The sequence below is a fragment of the Cavia porcellus genome, unplaced genomic scaffold, assembly GCF_034190915.1.
Source record: "Cavia porcellus strain 051 isolate PalLab524CR breed Dunkin Hartley unplaced genomic scaffold, mCavPor4.1 scaffold_6, whole genome shotgun sequence".
Taxonomy (NCBI): Eukaryota; Metazoa; Chordata; class Mammalia; order Rodentia; family Caviidae; genus Cavia; species Cavia porcellus.
In genome coordinates, this window is record NW_026947489.1 from 92,640,126 (window position 1) to 92,655,848 (window position 15,723).

Genomic DNA, 15,723 nt, shown 5'->3' on the forward strand with positions numbered 1-15,723 from the left:
TTAAACTGCAGCGATCGTACACAAACGCTGTCTTCCCCATGTTCCCAGCACGGAGAGATACTATGCATTATTCGCGGCACTAAACTCAAACCTAACTTTGAAAGTCCGGGTGGATGCCCCGGGGTTCCTCCCACTGTCCAGCTCCCTTCATTTAAAACCCAATAGCTTGGCTGCACGTCCCTCCTCTTCAGCGCTGTCTTCCCTCGCCCTGGGTGCACCAAGGGGCGAGCCAGGCAGATCTCCAAGGGGACCCAGTCAGGGGCAAATTAGGTACACGTACGTGCAAAAGCTGCCCCACAACTGTTGACGTCAACCTTCCCCGCGCTCCGATAGGTCCTACCCACTCCAAATTCTTTGAGGTGCTGTTACAGTCCGTTGTAGCCCAGGTTGAAGACTAAAGGGACCTCCCGTGCACATTCACAGAAATGTACCCAAGAGAAAGATAAAAGGAAAGCGCCACACTTTTAAGTGCTTCAAAAGAAAGCCCCAGTGGCACAACCAGACTCCTCCCAGCTGAAGATCCGCTTCCATCCTGCATCTCGGCTGTTGATTTGTTTCCCCTTCCCGACTCGGCCGGCGGCCCGCCTGGCCTGGCGTTTCCCAGAAGGCCCCGCGCTGCAAAAGGGTTTGCAGCTGCTCCGTCATCGTGTAGCCCGCCGCGAGCCCGCGCTCGTGTGAAGGCCCGGCTCGGTTTCTGGTCCCCGGTGGGAGGCTTCACGCGAGGCCCCGGCCTCGGTCCGCGGACTAGGCCGCGACTCCGGGCACCATGAAGCAGGAGGGTTCGGCGCGGCGCCGCGGCGCGGACAAGGCGAAGCCGCCGCCCGGCGGAGGAGAACCCGAGCCGCCCCCGCCTCCGGCCCCCCAGGACGTGGAGATGAAAGAGGAGGCGGCGGGCGGTAGCGGGGCCCCCGGGGAGGCCGACGGAAAGGCAGCGGCGACGACAGCTGAGCACTCCCAGCGGGAGCTGGACACCGTCACCTTGGAGGGTACGGGAGCGCAGGGCAGAAGCGCGCCGCGATCTCGGGTGACAGCGACCCCGGGGATGCAGCTTAGCGCGGCCGCACCGGCCCGCTTCCTCGGGCTGGGTCCTAGGCCTGGGTCGCAGGTGTTTGCCCCGTTAGTCCGACACCCGACCCCAGCCCGTGACCGCTCCGACCGCCCCGGCTGGGTTGGACCTTGGGTTCGCTGGGCCCGGGCGCTGCCCCTTCCAAGTCCTCTCCTCCAACCTCGGGCCCATACCTGCGCCTGGCCGGGTCGAGCCTGCGTCTCTTCCTCTGGGCGCCAGTTCCGTTTCCAGGTCCGCTTGTTCCTCTTGGTTTTATTTTTCCCACTTAGAGTAGCCTTCCCCGTGTGGAGTGGGCAAAGCGAGCGCTTTCCGCCCGGGGCTTTGTTCTGGGTTCTCGATCAGTGGGACCAGACTGCGCGCTGGGTTTTCTCCCAGCTGTGAGAAGCCACCCAAACAATATTGAGATAAGCGAAGTTACGCTCCTAGTGGAGCTTTCCAGGCTGCGATAGCTGAGACCAGAGCTGCTACTCTCATGTCGGACGGCAGGAGCGGTGTTAGGGTCCTGTTACCTAAAATAATAATAGTGGCAAAGGTGCATTTCTCGTGTGTGTGTGTGTGTGTGTGTGTGTGTGTGTGTGTGTGCGTGCGTGTGCGTGTGTGTGCACATATATATATTCCCCTTGTCTCTTGGCTATATCTAAAAACCCATGTACAGAAACCATGAATACCGTGCCCCTCTTTTTTGATTCCTTATTCCTTTTCCTTTTATTTCTTTTTTCTTCTGAGATAGAGCTTCATTGTATAGCCCAGGCTGGCCTCAAACCTGGGGCAACCCTCCTGCCTCAGCCTCTTGAGTGCTGGGATTACAGACCAGTGCCACTGCCCCAGCAATAACAGTCTCTCTTCGAACTGCCAGCTAGAAGTGATGAAGGACCAGCAGTGGGAAGTAACAGTGCCTTTTTCCTCTGGGCCCTGCAGACATCAAGGAGCACGTGAAACAGCTGGAGAAAGCCGTTTCCGGCAAGGAGCCGAGATTCGTGCTGCGGGCCCTGCGGATGCTGCCTTCCACGTCACGCCGCCTCAACCACTACGTTCTCTATAAGGCCGTGCATGGCTTCTTCACCTCCAACAACACCACTCGTGACTTCTTGCTGGCCTTCCTAGAAGAGGTGAGTGGCTCCAGTTGCACACTTCAGGGCAGATTGGATTTGTCTAAGTCCTGCTGTCATTTCCCTCCCGTCCCGTGAGTAGAGACACTTGAGCAGTCTGTTCTTTCTCTTGTGCTGTGGCTTGTTTTTGTTTTTTTGAGACAGAGTCTCACTATTTTGTACAGACTAGCCTTGTACTCACTATGTGGCCCAAACTGGCCTTGAACTCTCAGTGATTCTCCTGCCTCAGCCGCCTGATTGCTGGGATAACATGCATGGGCCACCACACCTACCCCTAACAAAGCATTGTAACACCTGGCCAGTAAACGGGACTGGCGGGACCCTCCTGTCCAAGCTCATTTCCCAGTACCCTCACTGCCAGCCTTGTCCTCCAGTTGGTGTAACATTGCCGTTGTCCTAGGAAGAAGCTTCACTATGCAGAAAGATAGAACAGGCTCAGAGTGTGGGTTTTGCAGCTTGAGTTGAACTTCTTGTTTGTTTTCTTTTGTACTAGGAATTGAACTCATAACCTGGTGATTGCCAGGCAGATGCTGTGCCACTGAGCTACATCCCTGCTAGAGCTAAACTTAAATCCACATGCTACCAGGGAGCTCTGTGGGGCCTGGGGAGTGACTTAACTAATGTCCTGTGCTTTGTGTTACTCATTTGTGGGGTGTGGTGAAGGGATGGGAGACGGAGGAGTGTGCCAGCACCCTGGCAGAGTGGGTTGGGTTGCAGTGGTGTCCTTTGTCCTGGGAGATCTCATTCTCCTGCAGTGTGAAACCCGCTCATGCACTGTGTATCTCAGGCCTTGCCTTCCTAGACCACCTTCTGCATGTGCAGGGCAGAGTGGGAAAGCTTGGAAAATCCCGGAGGCCTGACTGGACAGGGAGAGTGGGCCTCCCTGACCTGGCCTTGGATGGTTTCCACCTGCCACATTCCTCAGTTTCCCCCCCAGGCTGCCCTAATGCAGTGTTTGTCCCAGTGTCCTTGAGGAGGTTAAAAAAGTTTAAAAAGGTGTGTGTCCACCTTTTCCCCAGACTTCTTCTGTGTCCATACACACAGAAGTCTCTTTGTCTCCTTCTGGGTTTCATCTTTACAGTGATTTGGTTAAACCTTGTGTGATGGTAATTTACAATGATTCTAGCCAGGCCCAGTGGCACACACCTGTGATTCAAGTGCTTGGGAAGCTGAGGCATGAGGATTGCTGTGAATTTTGGTGTTTTTTTGTTTTGTTTTGTTTTGTTTTGTTTTGTTTGTTTGTTTGGTACCAGGGATGGAACTCACAATTGTGCACTTGCAAGGCAGGCACATATGCCACTGAGCTAAATCCCCAGCCCCTCACTGTGAGTTTGAGGCAAACTGTGTAGCAAGACCCTGTCTTTAAGAAAAAGAAAATGTTGTGGTTTAATCTTGACTTAGGTTATAGACTTCTTGAGAATTTGTTTGGCACCTGGAATTGAACTCAAAACCTTGTACTTGCCCAGGCAGGTGCTGTGTTGCTGAGCTAAATCCTCAGCCTTCTTTGTTGTTTTTAAAATTTTTTTTTGTTTTTTGAGACAAGGTCTCATTACGCATTCAGATAGGCCTTGACCTCACTACGTAGCTCAGGCTGGCCTCCAACCTGTGGCAGTCCTCCTGCCTCAGCTTCCTGAGCAGGGGGAGTGCAGACCAGCACTGTCAAGCCTGTCTGAGGGTCTCTGCTCGAAGTGTTCTGTGAAGGGCCTGTGACACTCCTTTAACCCTGCACTGTGTTTACCTCTTGCCAGCCTCCCTGACTCCTCTGGAAAGAGATCGTCTTTATTTTTTGTATCCCAAGCGCCTGGCACAATTCCAGCACATCAAAGCCCAGAGCAAGTCCAAAGGAAAACCCATGATTTTGGGTCCTCTGTGTGACTTGGTCGCCTGCCCCCGCTCTGCCCTCTCCTAGCCCATGGACACAGAAGCTGACTTGCAATTCCGACCGCGCACGGGCAAAGCCGCGTCGGCCCCATTGCTGCCAGAAGTGGAGGCCTATCTCCAGCTGCTCCTGGTCATCTTCCTGATGAACAGCAAGCGCTACAAAGAGGTACATAGGCACGGCCAAAGCCAGGGGCTCTGGGGTGCGCACATGCCATTGCGGGGGAAGGAGGGGTCCAGTGATGGGCAGGGCAGATGCACTTCTGCCCAAGCAAGAGGTGCAGACCAGGAGGCCCTGATACCTAAAACAGGAACTCAAGGACCCGCACACATGCGCTTTGCGGGGAGTGGGGGGCGGCTTGGGCATCCCTGGACCACATGCCCCCAAACCCAACACTGGACACTGGATCCCTGGCCTGAGCCACAAGGGAGCAGGTCCCACCCACACCGGCCCTGAGGGTGCTGCGTCCAGGACCTGGGGCCCAGTACCCAGGCAGTGTGCAGGGCAGAATTGAATTGGCTTCGGGATGTGAGGCTGTGCGGTGTGTGACTGCTCCAGAATTTAATAAGAAACCCCACCTCTGAGACACTTCTAGTCCTGGTCCCGAGCGTTTCCAGCAAGGGGCAGTTAGCCCCTCCACACTGGGGCAGATCTGTGGTCAACCTGACTCGAGCATGGCTGTGGTGACAGCTATCATGCCTCCATCCCTGTTTTATTTGCTTGGTCTGAGATACAGTTCACCCCTCTGAGGTGCTCCGCCCTGTGGCCTGTGGTTGTGCTGTGATCACAAGGTGCACAGCTGTCACCCCAGAAAGAAAGCACAGCGTCAATGGCGTCCCCATCCCCTGCCGCCTCCTGCTTCTCCCACGCAGGAGGATTTGCTGTCCTTGGGACCTCACGGAAGTGGGCTCGAAGCCTCACCTGCAAGGTGTTTTTCTTGTTCCTTTTTTTTTTTAAATTTTGAGACCTCGTCCCCTGAAGTCACTGAGTTGCCGGGCTGAGCTTGAACTTGAGAGCCTTCTGCCTCCGCCTCACAGAGTGCTGGGATGGCAGGTGTGCTGAAAGGTTTAAAGATTGTTCCATGCCAGAGCATGGCTCAGTCTGGGCTTCCTTCTGTGGCTGAGTAACATTCCAGTGTACGGATGCACCACCTTGGTTTACCCACTTTTCAACTGCCCAGGGTCGCAGCACCCTGGGGCTGGAGAATGAGGTCCAGTCCTGGGTTTCCCTCGGAGGGGCCTTGCTGGCTCATGGGTGGCACCTTGTCCCTAACCCTCTGAGTCACTGCCTCTTGCTCCCTTTTGGCTCCTACCCCAGGCACAGAAAATCTCCGATGACTTGATGCAGCGGATCAGTACCCAGAATCGCCGGGCCCTGGACCTCGTGGCCGCCAAGTGTTACTATTACCATGCCCGTGTCTACGAGTTCCTGGACAAGCTGGACGTGGTGCGCAGGTGTGGGCGGGGCTCAGGGCCCGGCTCTCAGGGCTGCAGGTGCTGCCAGCTGGTGGATGGCAGGTGCTGCAGGGACCATGCAGAGTGTGCAGCTGACCCTGGGGAAGAGGAGGACCTGCTGGGCTATCAGGAACCATCTCTGCAGATCCCCCAGCTCTGCCCTGCTCCACTCCAGGACTGGCTGATGAGCTTGGTGCATCTAGCCCTTGCTCAGAACCTGCAGTGGCCCCCTTTTTTGATTTCTTTTGGGGGGGTGGATACTGGAGATTGAACTCAGGACCTTGTGCTTGCTAAGCAGGCACTTGTGCTGCTGAGCTAAACCCCTGTTCCCTTTTTGATGTTTTGAGACAGGGTCTTACTATATAGTACAAGCTGGCCTTGGACTCACTGTGTAGTCCAGGTTGGCTCTGAATTTGTGGCAATCCTCCTGCCTCAGCCTTCTGACTGCTGGGAACACAGGCATGCATCACCGTGCCCGGCTGCATTTCCATAAGGAAAAACCAGAGTACTAGGCCAGGGATTTAGCTCAGTGGCTCAAGTGCTTGCCTGTTTGAGTTCGAGAGTTTGATCCCCAAAACCAACAAAAAAAAGAAAACAAACCAGAGTGCTCGCCCTGCCTCCGTCTGCTGTGCTTCATGATACTCTTGTCCCTGAGTCCCTCCAGAGCACGATTGTCCTTTTCTGTGCAGCTAGGGTGACACCCCAAAGCTGGGCAAGATAAGAAACATCTGTAAACCCAGCTACCCAGGAAGCTGAGGCGCGAGGGTTGTAAACTCATGACCAGCCTAGGCAGAAAGCAAGACCCATCTCAGAAAAAAACAACATGCGCGCAGTCACCGGTCAGGAGCTGAGTATTCACGTGTGGCCAGCAGAGCGGCTGCCATCCCTATCTCGGGCACTGTGGGATGCAGAGGCCGAGGCAGCTCCACCCGGCCCGGGCCTCTGACGCCTCCTCTCCACCCCAAGCTTCCTGCACGCGCGGCTACGCACAGCCACGCTGCGGCACGACGCAGACGGGCAGGCCACGCTACTGAACCTGCTGTTGCGGAACTACCTGCACTACAGCCTGTACGACCAGGCCGAGAAGCTGGTGTCCAAGTCCGTGTTCCCCGAGCAGGCCAACAACAACGAGTGGGCCCGGTACCTGTACTACACGGGTGAGCAGTGCGGGCCGCGGGAGCCGCTCCCTTGGCCTCACCTGTGGATTTGGGGGCTGCCTCTAGTGTAGGCTGCCTAAATGCCCTGTGGACCTGGCTGGGCTGGAACTCGGGCAACCCTCCTGCCTCAGCCTCGGGCTGGGCCTGCTGGTGACACACCGTCCTGACGTGTTACACTCCCGCAGGGCGAATCAAGGCCATCCAGCTGGAGTACTCGGAGGCCCGGAGGACCATGACCAACACGCTTCGCAAGGCCCCGCAGCATACGGCTGTGGGCTTCAAACAGACGGTGAGCGCCCATTGCTGCCTGCTTTCTGGCTGCTCTGGGAGGCCTGCGAAGACTCCAACCCCCTGCTCCATCTCCCTGGCCCTCCTCAGACTCCCATTCTGTCCTGGGGTCCGGTGCCATCTGTGCCCGAGGAACCCAGAAATTCTGGGTGACAGGCGTGGGAGGTAGGGCTTGGCCAGGGCAGAGCTGTCACATGTCAAGGCACTGCTGCTGCGCGCTGGTCTTGGTCTGGGAACCAGCAAGGACAGAGAAGGGCAGGAAGTGGCATCTCTAGGGTAGAGATGGGGAGTTTGGCCCTGAAAGGGCTTTGGGCCTCGTGAAGTCCCTGAGGCTCGCAGGAGCTGGGGTCAGGACTAAGTCCCTGGACTCCCGTTTCTGCTGGAGACCGGGGTGGCCGATGAGGCTTGGGCCGGCAACTGAGTGGCAGCCTCACACTGGAACTGGTGCTAGAAGCCAGGTGGGCTTTTCACAGGAAGCGGCTTTGCACACAGGGGACACACGTGCAGACCACTTGATCCTTGCAGTAGGTGTCATGCTAAAGTGTTTCTAAAGTGTCTCAGAAATCACTAAAAATACAGCTGAATGAGCGGGGACACAGCTCAGCAGCACAAGTGCCTATCTGGCATGCACAAGGTCCTGAGTTTGATTCCCAGTACCAAAAAAGTAAAATAAAATACAGCTACATATAGTGGCCACACCCTTAGTGCCAGCACCCTGGGAAGCTGAGGCAGGAGGGTCAAAAGTCCCAACCTTGCAAGGTGTATGGTAGCCTGTCCTGGTTTTGATCCCAGTACCAACAGGATCAGAAAAGTTACTTGTCCCCGTTCTGAAGGTTGAAGCCCAGAGTGACCGCACCAGTGTTTTTAAGATCCAGCGAGATCCCTCTGCCCAGCTGCCGGCTTCCGGCGCCATATACCACAGGTGGCTCTTCAGCCATTCTGTCCCTGTTTTTACTGGGGGCCAGCTGTGCTAAGCGGGGGTTCCTGCTGCTGCTGCCCTCAGCAGCCTCCCGTCTCCCAGTCCCCATCGAACCCACCTCTGTCCTGGGCTGTGCAGTTGCAGCCTGGACCCCTGCCCTCCAGGTGGCCTCTGCACATCTGTCCTCACCCTGCCCCGCCCACCAGGCCTGCCCCAAAGTGTTGGGGACTAGGTGTCTTCAGCCACAGGAGTGGTGTCACAGCTCTAAGGGCGCAAGGTGACAGCATCCACAGGGTTCACATGACCCTCGCAAGGTACCTTCCCTCTGGGAGGACGCCAGTCTCTCTGGCCTGCAGTCTGCCCTTGTGTGTCACTTGGCCAAGGCCTTATCCCTAGACATGGTCACGTGCTGAGACCCCAGGGTTTGTCCTCGCCATGTGATTGTGGCTTTGGGGGACTATTGGTCTTGTTTGGCATCTTTGTAGGTGTTTGTGGGTGAGGATTAGCTGAGCATGGAGCCTGGGGCCTTTGCCCTGGGCTGCAGCCTCTGCCCTTTTGTATTTTGTTATTTGGAAATAAGGCTGCATTGAAGTTTCCCGGGCTGGCCTTGAATTTGAAATCCTCTTGCCTCAGCCTTCCAAGTAACTGGGTAACAGGTGTGTACCCCACAGCCAGCTTGGCCGGGTGATGGTCCCCTGTCTGGGGCACCAGCTCCGTAGAGCCAGCTGCTCTGCTCCCTGCGTCTCTGGAGGCCCCAGATACGTGGTCCCTAGTTGGACCCTTACAAACCCCTCAGCCCCGAGCCTTTCACTCTGCATATGCAGTGGGATGCCAGGGCTCTCTCTGATGTTCCCATTTCCTAGTGACTCAGTCCCCTCCTGTGTTGTCTCTGTATCCTCCCAAGTTGCCAGCCCCTTTGTTTGAGCCACTTCTGCTGACTAAGCAGAGCTTCGGGCCAGGCCCCATGAGTCCCTGTCCCCCAACGTGTCCCAACCAGCTGAGGGTTACTGCTGCGCCATTTCTATGTCTCCCCTCACCCATGGATCACTGCGAGGGTGATTCCATGGTGGAAGAAAGGCCCAACAGGCACCTGTAATCCAAGTACTCCAAGAGGCCCGAGGCAGGAGGATTGCAGGTTCGAGCCCACCTGGGCAGTGTAGCAACCTAGCAGACCCTGGCTCAGAATTGAAAGTTCAGAACTGCTGAGGCCAAAGTTCAGGACCAACCTGGGTCCAAGTCCCGGTGCCCCCAGGAATAAACAGGTGCCGGCTTGTCCATATACAGCCTCTGCTCAGTCCCTGGTCCTGCCAGGCCTTCCCTGTCCTCCCCACCAGGGCCAGCCATCCTGTCACCTCCCCAGGCGAAGGCCTTTCGGGGCCTGGGTTGGGCATCCCTGCCCTGGCCCACACACCAAGCTGCGTCCTCCTCCGTGTCTTCAGGTGCACAAGCTGCTGATTGTAGTGGAGCTGCTGCTGGGCGAGATCCCCGACCGCCTGCAGTTCCGCCAGCCCTCGCTCAAGCGCTCACTCATGCCCTACTTCCTGCTCACGCAAGGTAAGGCCACCCGGGCGCCCCACTCGCCCCACGAGTGCCCACACTGACCCCTCCCCCTCGGTCTCCTCTGTGCCGCAGCCGTCAGGACCGGGAACCTGGCCAAGTTCAACCAAGTCCTGGATCAGTTCGGGGAGAAGTTTCAGGCAGATGGGACCTACACCCTCATCATCCGGCTGCGGCACAACGTGATCAAGACAGGTGTGCATGGCCATGGGGCGGGTGGGGACATAGGACATGGGATGGGTGGCTGGGGACTGGGGTTGACCCACACCCACCGGCCCTTCCCCTGCAGGCGTGCGCATGATCAGCCTTTCCTACTCGCGCATCTCGCTGGCCGATATCGCGCAGAAGCTGCAGCTAGACAGCCCTGAGGACGCCGAGTTCATTGTGGCTAAGGTAGGGCTGGGCTGCTGCTGTTACCGAGGGCTGGGGTGGGGCAAGGCGCAGCTGCAGTCTCCTGGGACGCGGTCAGTTGGGGACACAGTGGCCGTGAAGCCCAGAGGTCACCTTGAGCAGGGACGGGGAGGGACGGAGGGGCTGGCATTGTGGTCATGCCACCTGGCTGCAGGCCATCCGCGACGGCGTCATCGAGGCAAGCATCAACCACGAGAAGGGCTACGTGCAGTCCAAGGAGATGATCGACATCTACTCCACACGCGAGCCGCAACTGGCCTTCCACCAGCGCATCTCCTTCTGCCTGGACATCCACAACATGTCGGTGAAGGTGCGCCACCCCACCCTGCCTCACCCCGGTCCCCCTGGGCTGCCTGGCCACCTAGCCAAGCTAGCAGGGCCTGCTGAGTAACTGCCTTTCCCGCTGTGCCCAGGCTATGCGGTTTCCTCCCAAATCCTACAACAAGGACCTGGAGTCCGCAGAGGTGAGTGACCGACGGCCACCCTGCACACAGAAGGGGTGGGGAGGGACCTGCCACAGCTAGATACCCCTGCCTCCGTCCCCAGGAGCGGCGAGAACGGGAGCAGCAGGACCTGGAGTTTGCCAAGGAGATGGCCGAAGATGATGACGACAGCTTCCCCTGAGTGGGCTGCGGGGCTGGGGCGCCGGCCTGGTCTCACCCCTCGGGCCCCCTGCATGGGGGCCAGCCCTGCCCAAGCGTGGCTCACAGACTGCGTAGTTCGGGGTGCGGGTGCTGGGAGCCCCCGCCACCTCGCTTGGCCTCTGCCTTGGGGACAGTGCTGGGGCAACGCATACCCCTGCCCAGGGGCCTGGCCCACACTGGGGGCACTGCTGGGGGAGCCCTGGGGCCCGGGTGTTCATTGGGTGGAATGGTTTTTGAAGCTTCAGTTAAGATTTTTAAACAATAAAGAGTTCTCCAAAGCCCTGCATCCTTCCATCCGTCCATCTGTTCCCCCACTCTTTCAAGCTTTGTCCCTGGGCTGGGACTGGTCCTTCTGACCTCAGGGCTCTCCATCACCTGCAGAGCCAGGCCTGGGCATCCCTGTGCCAGGAACCTGGGCCTCAGGAGGCCTCTGAGCCGGGGGCGGGGTGCAACACCTGGGGTGGACACCAGGGCTCCTGGGCAGCAGGGTGTCTGCCCACCCAGGGGGCCACAGGGAGAATGGAGGGCTGGGCTCTCGAGCTGAGCCTGGTGGGCTGCTAGTGGTCCTCCCAGGTCCTGCTCCTCCTGTGCTGGGGACCCCCCGTGCAGCGCCCCAGCCTACCTCTGGGCTTTTGTGAATGGGCAGGAACCCTGGCCACATCCACCCAGGCTGCCCCACCTGCCTGGTGCTGGGTTCTATAGCACTTGCTTGTCACTTGTCCAGGGGAAAACTGCGTCCTGTAACCAAGAATTCTGCTTCCCACACCCAAAATCCTTCACTCGGCTGGCTGAAGCTGAGGTAGAAGGATCACTGAGTTCAAGGCCAGCCTGAGCTATGAAACAGAACCTGTCTCCAAAGTGACAAAAGCCAGTGATACAGCTCAGCGGCACAAATGCCTTCATGGAAAACACAAGGTCTAGAATTTGATTCCTAATGTAAAAGAAAAAAATACCAGATTATAAATATATTTTAACAAGGTATCAATTTATTGAAAAAGTGACAAAAGTAGAATTCTACCTCTCAGTTAAGCCTTCAAGCAGGATTGACCAAGCCTTCGGGTTGAGGCACAGTGCCCAGAGTGAGGAACAGCTTACGTATTTTTAAATGATTAAGGAAAAAAAGTGTTTTATAACATGTAAAAACATTTGACATTCAAATCCCAAATATTTATTTACCTTGGGTGCGGACTGAACCCAGGGCCTCTGTGCTGAGCTACATCATTTTTTATTTTGTAACAGTGTCTTGCTAAGTTGCTAAATTATTTTGGTGCCAGGAATCAAACTCAGGACCTTGTGTTTGCCAGGCCAGCTCTTGTGCCGCTAAGCTATATCCCCGGCCCTACATCACTAAATTACCCAAGCTGGGCTCAAACTTGCCATCTTCCTGCCTCAGCCTCCCAGAGTGCTGAGATTGCAGAACCTCACTCGTGCATGTTTTTTAACAGCTGCTTTTGCTCTCTGGCCCCTGAGTTGGCAAACTGTCCAGTCCTGGCTACACACCTGTGAGACCTCAAATTGAAAATGTCTGAACGTGTCTATCCTGAATGTGTGCAGGTGTGGACTGCTCTCTTCAGCACCCCCAGCACCTGGATTACTGCTTTCCTGGGGTTCTATGGCTGGGGGGAGGGGGTGCCATGGAAATGCCACTCGGTCCACACGGTGGATCACCTTGCTGATGAGGGTCATGGAGCCGACAGCCCCACACACGGAAGGGCAGATGTACGGAGAGATCCACAGATTGGTTTTAGCACCATGACAGTAAATGAGTTTGCAAACTCAAAGCAACACGTGGCAGATGGGACAGACAGGCCAGTGACACCTCCACCATGCATGGCCACCAGAGGGCGCCCCTGCCCCAGTGACGTCCACCCAGTCTCCAGCCTCTATGCCCAGATAACTCTCAAGGTTTAGACCCAAGGGTGGCAGGTTAGTGAATTCACAGAGTGACCACTGGCCATGGCCAGTGCCACCGGGAAGACTCGTGGCCTGAAGAATATGGAGCTGAAGCAGAGTCTATGCCGAGATACCACCTCTGTGCCATGACCATGGGCAGGGCCCTCACAGGGCTGCACTGGACTCTAGGCTGCTTCCAGTGCTCAGGCTGCAGGGTTTCGGCACTAGGGGCCCAGTCAGGAGCCCCGTTCTCACCCCATGCCCAGTCCACCTCGGGGCAGTGGCTACTGCAGCTGATGGCCTCTTCCCTGGGCCAGGGGAACATTGTGTCCTGGTCCCCCGATTCCAAAGCCTGAGGGACAGTGCCAGGAGGTGGAAGGGCAGGGTCAGGTGAGCCAGATTCATTCTCGACAGACATCCGGTTTCCTCTGGCTTCTGCCTGGATTCCGGGGGCTTAAGGGCTGAGTCATGGGGGTTGTTGGGGAGTTCCCAGCTAATCAGCTAGGACGGGATGGCCTGGACAGAGCCCCAAGCCTCTCCAAGTGTGGGAAGCAAGGGCCCAGGTCCTGTCTTGGGGCCCTGGCCCACAGGAGGCCAAGAGCCTCCTGGGAGTTTCGGGGTCAGAGTATGGGGCAGCTAGCTTCTTCCTCATCCATAGAATTTGACCTAGGATTCAGGTGGCTTGGAAATCCCAAGGACAGGGGCAGAGGGGCTGCCTGGGGTACCCACCGGAGGATGGAGGCGTGTTCTGAGCCAGGACCTATGCCCACCCTCAGTCCCAGCCTCTCCTCGGGCCTCCAGGACACTGCTGCTTTGCTTTGTCAGTTTCTGGTCAAAGCCTCGGGTGGGGCTGAAGTGGAGGAAGAGAGTTTGAGGGGGACCCTACGTCAAAGAAGGATCAGAGATTCCACAATTTCACAAAACTTTCGCAAACAGCTCTGTGTCCCAACCCCCTGCATTGTCCTAAGCACTGACAAATTTGCATAAACCCTGGGAAGTTATTACTAAGCCTTAGTGGTCACAGGTAATTTCCTCCCAGGGGCCTGCATGGGCTCTGTATAAAGGCCCTTGGAGTGGACCTGAGCCCCAGCCGGGAGCCAGCCCTCCTTGAAGCCCTATGGCCCACACTGCCTGGAGCCCCGCGAACCTGATGGGTATGGCAATCAGCTTCATGCTCTGGGGTGGGGGTGCCAGGGCCTGGGCCCCTACAGGATGCTCAGCCGCTCTGTACTGCCAGGAAGGGACCTGGTACCAGTGGCAGCAGCATCTGTCTGCTTCCAGCTCTGCTGCTGCCACTGCTGCTGTGGCCCAGCACGCTCTGGACAGGATGTGGGGCTGCACCGCTGGACCCAGCTAGACCCCCGTCGGTGTCACTGCCCCACAGCTTCATGCTCAAGAGCTCAGAGCAGGCGCGGAGGGTCCAGGCTGAGGCTATGGTGATGCAGGAGAAGCTGGTGAGCATGGGGAGGTTACCAGGGATGGGTGCAGAGGACAGGATCCATGACACCACACAGGGTGTGGGAGGGGAGTGGGCAGGGGCCCTGTAGTGGCTGCAGTGGCTGTTGGAGACAAGGATGGGGCTGAGGGAAGGAAGCTCCGAGGATCCACAGTGACACATCACATCCTTCCACCCCAGTGTGCCACCCACCGGCTGTGCCACCCTGAGGAGCTGGCGCTGCTGGGCCACTCTTTGGGCATCCCGTGGGCTTCCCTGAGGAGCTGCTCCAGCCGGGACCTGCAGCTGGTAAGTGGCAGGGATGCGGTAGAGGAGGGGGCCACACTGCACCCCGGTGCCCGCCCCAGCAGGGCGCTTCACTCTCTGCCCCTTCCCCAGCTCGGCTGCCTGCGCCAGCTTCAGGCTGGGCTCATGCTGTACCAGGGCCTCCTGCAGGCGCTGGCGGGAATCTCCCCTGCACTGTCATCCTCTGTGGACCTGCTGAGGCTGGATGTCGCTGACTTTGCCACCACCGTGTGGCAGCAGGTGAGCCTTTGGGGGACAGGGAAGTGGTCACACTGGAATGTAGCCCGCAGCACACTAGGGTTCTCCGGGGATCTCCTGCCTCCCCACTGGACCACTTCCTCCTGCTGCTGGCCCAGGGTGCGGAGTGGCCTCTGATCCAGTCTTCCCCAACAGATGGAGGACCTGGGGGTGGCCCCAGCCGCACAGCCCACCCTGGGCACCGTGCCCGCCTTCACCTCTGCCTTCCAGCGCCAGGCCGGTGGGGTGCTGGTGGCCTCGCACCTGCAAGACTTCCTGGAGCTGGCCCTCCGGGCTCTGCGCTACCTCAGCCGGCCCTGAGCCCCACCCACCTATTTATCTCTATTTAATATTTATGCTTATTTAACTCTCTTATTTAAACCCAGGGAAGAGAGCCTAGCCCCCGCCTCTGGCTCCGGGGCCCTTCCCTGGGTCTCAAGTTCCCCTCCTGCCTGTAGCACGAGGTGGAGCTCAGTTCCCTGCCCCTTCTGGGCGCTGGATAGGTAAATACCAAGTATTAATTCCCAGGTCTGTGCCCTGCAGGGCCAGGAGCATCAGGGTCTCCCGCGTGGGGGACGACATCCCTGTTTAATATTTAAACAGCAGTGTTCCCACCTCCTGACTGGGTCCCCTCCATTCCCCAACTCCCACCCCTCCCCAGCTCTGGAGGATGGGGGGGGGGGGGCTGGCAGGCTCCACCCTGCCGAATCCAGTTTTTCTTTCTGTGGTTTTTGGGCGGGCTTTGACTCCAGGGTGCCTGCCCCAGCCCTCACCAAGGTGGGGTTCTCTGAGGCCCAGAAGGGGATGGAGAGAAAGACAAAGGGTCCAAGGAGGCCCTGCCCTGCTTTCTCACTGTGACCAAGTTTGAGAACAATAAAGTTGCTGGTTCCTGAGTGTCCGTCTGGCTCCTCTCTGAGTCCAGGGATGAGGTGGAGGTGGGACGGGCTGGGGAGGGAGATCCTGGTCCCCCACATTCCTTCCTGGCACCTGACCCAGGTGCTGGGCCACCACGGGGAAAGGCGTACACAGCCCTGCCCACCTGAGTTTGGGCCCTGGGTGGTCAGCGAGCCAGTGCAGGCCCCAGGCCTCCCCAAAGCTGCTCGGGGTATCAGGACTTGGGCCCTGCCTAGCTGAGGCGGCACCAACTGCCCAATCTTATGTCTCTGTCTCCCCTCTGCGGCCACTGTCCTCCAGAGGTTGAGGCTATGGCCATCACTATCAGAGGGACCCCAACAGGCCCCAGCCCTACTGGTTCCTGGGAGCACAGGGCCAGAACCACACTGCGGGGACAGGGTGGAGTGACACAGAGCAGGGCACCCTGCCCCTGCATGGCACTGTAGCACCACAGGGCACCAGCCAGGTCTTCGG

General features: G+C 57.8%; 2 protein-coding genes across 2 annotated transcripts; both read left to right on the plus strand.

The window, feature by feature from the left end:
• The first annotated feature begins 594 nt into the window (after positions 1-594).
• On the plus strand, positions 595-10,762 carry Psmd3 (proteasome 26S subunit, non-ATPase 3). Its single transcript, XM_003466929.5, has 12 exons — positions 595-986; positions 1,985-2,175; positions 4,085-4,222; positions 5,372-5,508; positions 6,475-6,665; positions 6,851-6,954; positions 9,312-9,426; positions 9,505-9,624; positions 9,719-9,822; positions 9,995-10,150; positions 10,254-10,304; positions 10,387-10,762. The coding sequence occupies exons 1-12, from the start codon at positions 767-769 to the stop codon at positions 10,462-10,464; spliced, it is 1,605 nt and encodes a 534-aa protein (XP_003466977.1). The 5' UTR covers positions 595-766; the 3' UTR covers positions 10,465-10,762.
• Positions 10,763-12,440: 1,678 nt separating this feature from the next.
• On the plus strand, positions 12,441-15,248 carry Csf3 (colony stimulating factor 3). Its single transcript, XM_063249769.1, has 5 exons — positions 12,441-12,495; positions 13,572-13,831; positions 14,014-14,121; positions 14,212-14,358; positions 14,512-15,248. Exons 1-5 carry the CDS (start codon positions 12,441-12,443, stop codon positions 14,674-14,676), a joined length of 735 nt encoding a protein of 244 aa, XP_063105839.1. The 3' UTR covers positions 14,677-15,248.
• Positions 15,249-15,723: the final 475 nt, after the last annotated feature.

Bases quoted from the DNA above. Each gene is read 5' to 3' on its own strand.
- Csf3 (XM_063249769.1), top strand. From the start codon at position 12,441: ATGGCCAGTGCCACCGGGAAGACTCGTGGCCTGAAGAATATGGAGCTG. The intron at 12,496-13,571 runs GTCTATGCCGAG...TGGGGGTGCCAG, and splicing joins GAATATGGAGCTGAAGCAGA to GGCCTGGGCCCCTACAGGAT. The intron at 13,832-14,013 runs GTGAGCATGGGG...CTTCCACCCCAG, and splicing joins TGGTGATGCAGGAGAAGCTG to TGTGCCACCCACCGGCTGTG.
- Psmd3 (XM_003466929.5), top strand. From the start codon at position 767: ATGAAGCAGGAGGGTTCGGCGCGGCGCCGCGGCGCGGACAAGGCGAAG. The intron at 987-1,984 runs GTACGGGAGCGC...TGGGCCCTGCAG, and splicing joins GGACACCGTCACCTTGGAGG to ACATCAAGGAGCACGTGAAA. The intron at 4,223-5,371 runs GTACATAGGCAC...CTCCTACCCCAG, and splicing joins ACAGCAAGCGCTACAAAGAG to GCACAGAAAATCTCCGATGA.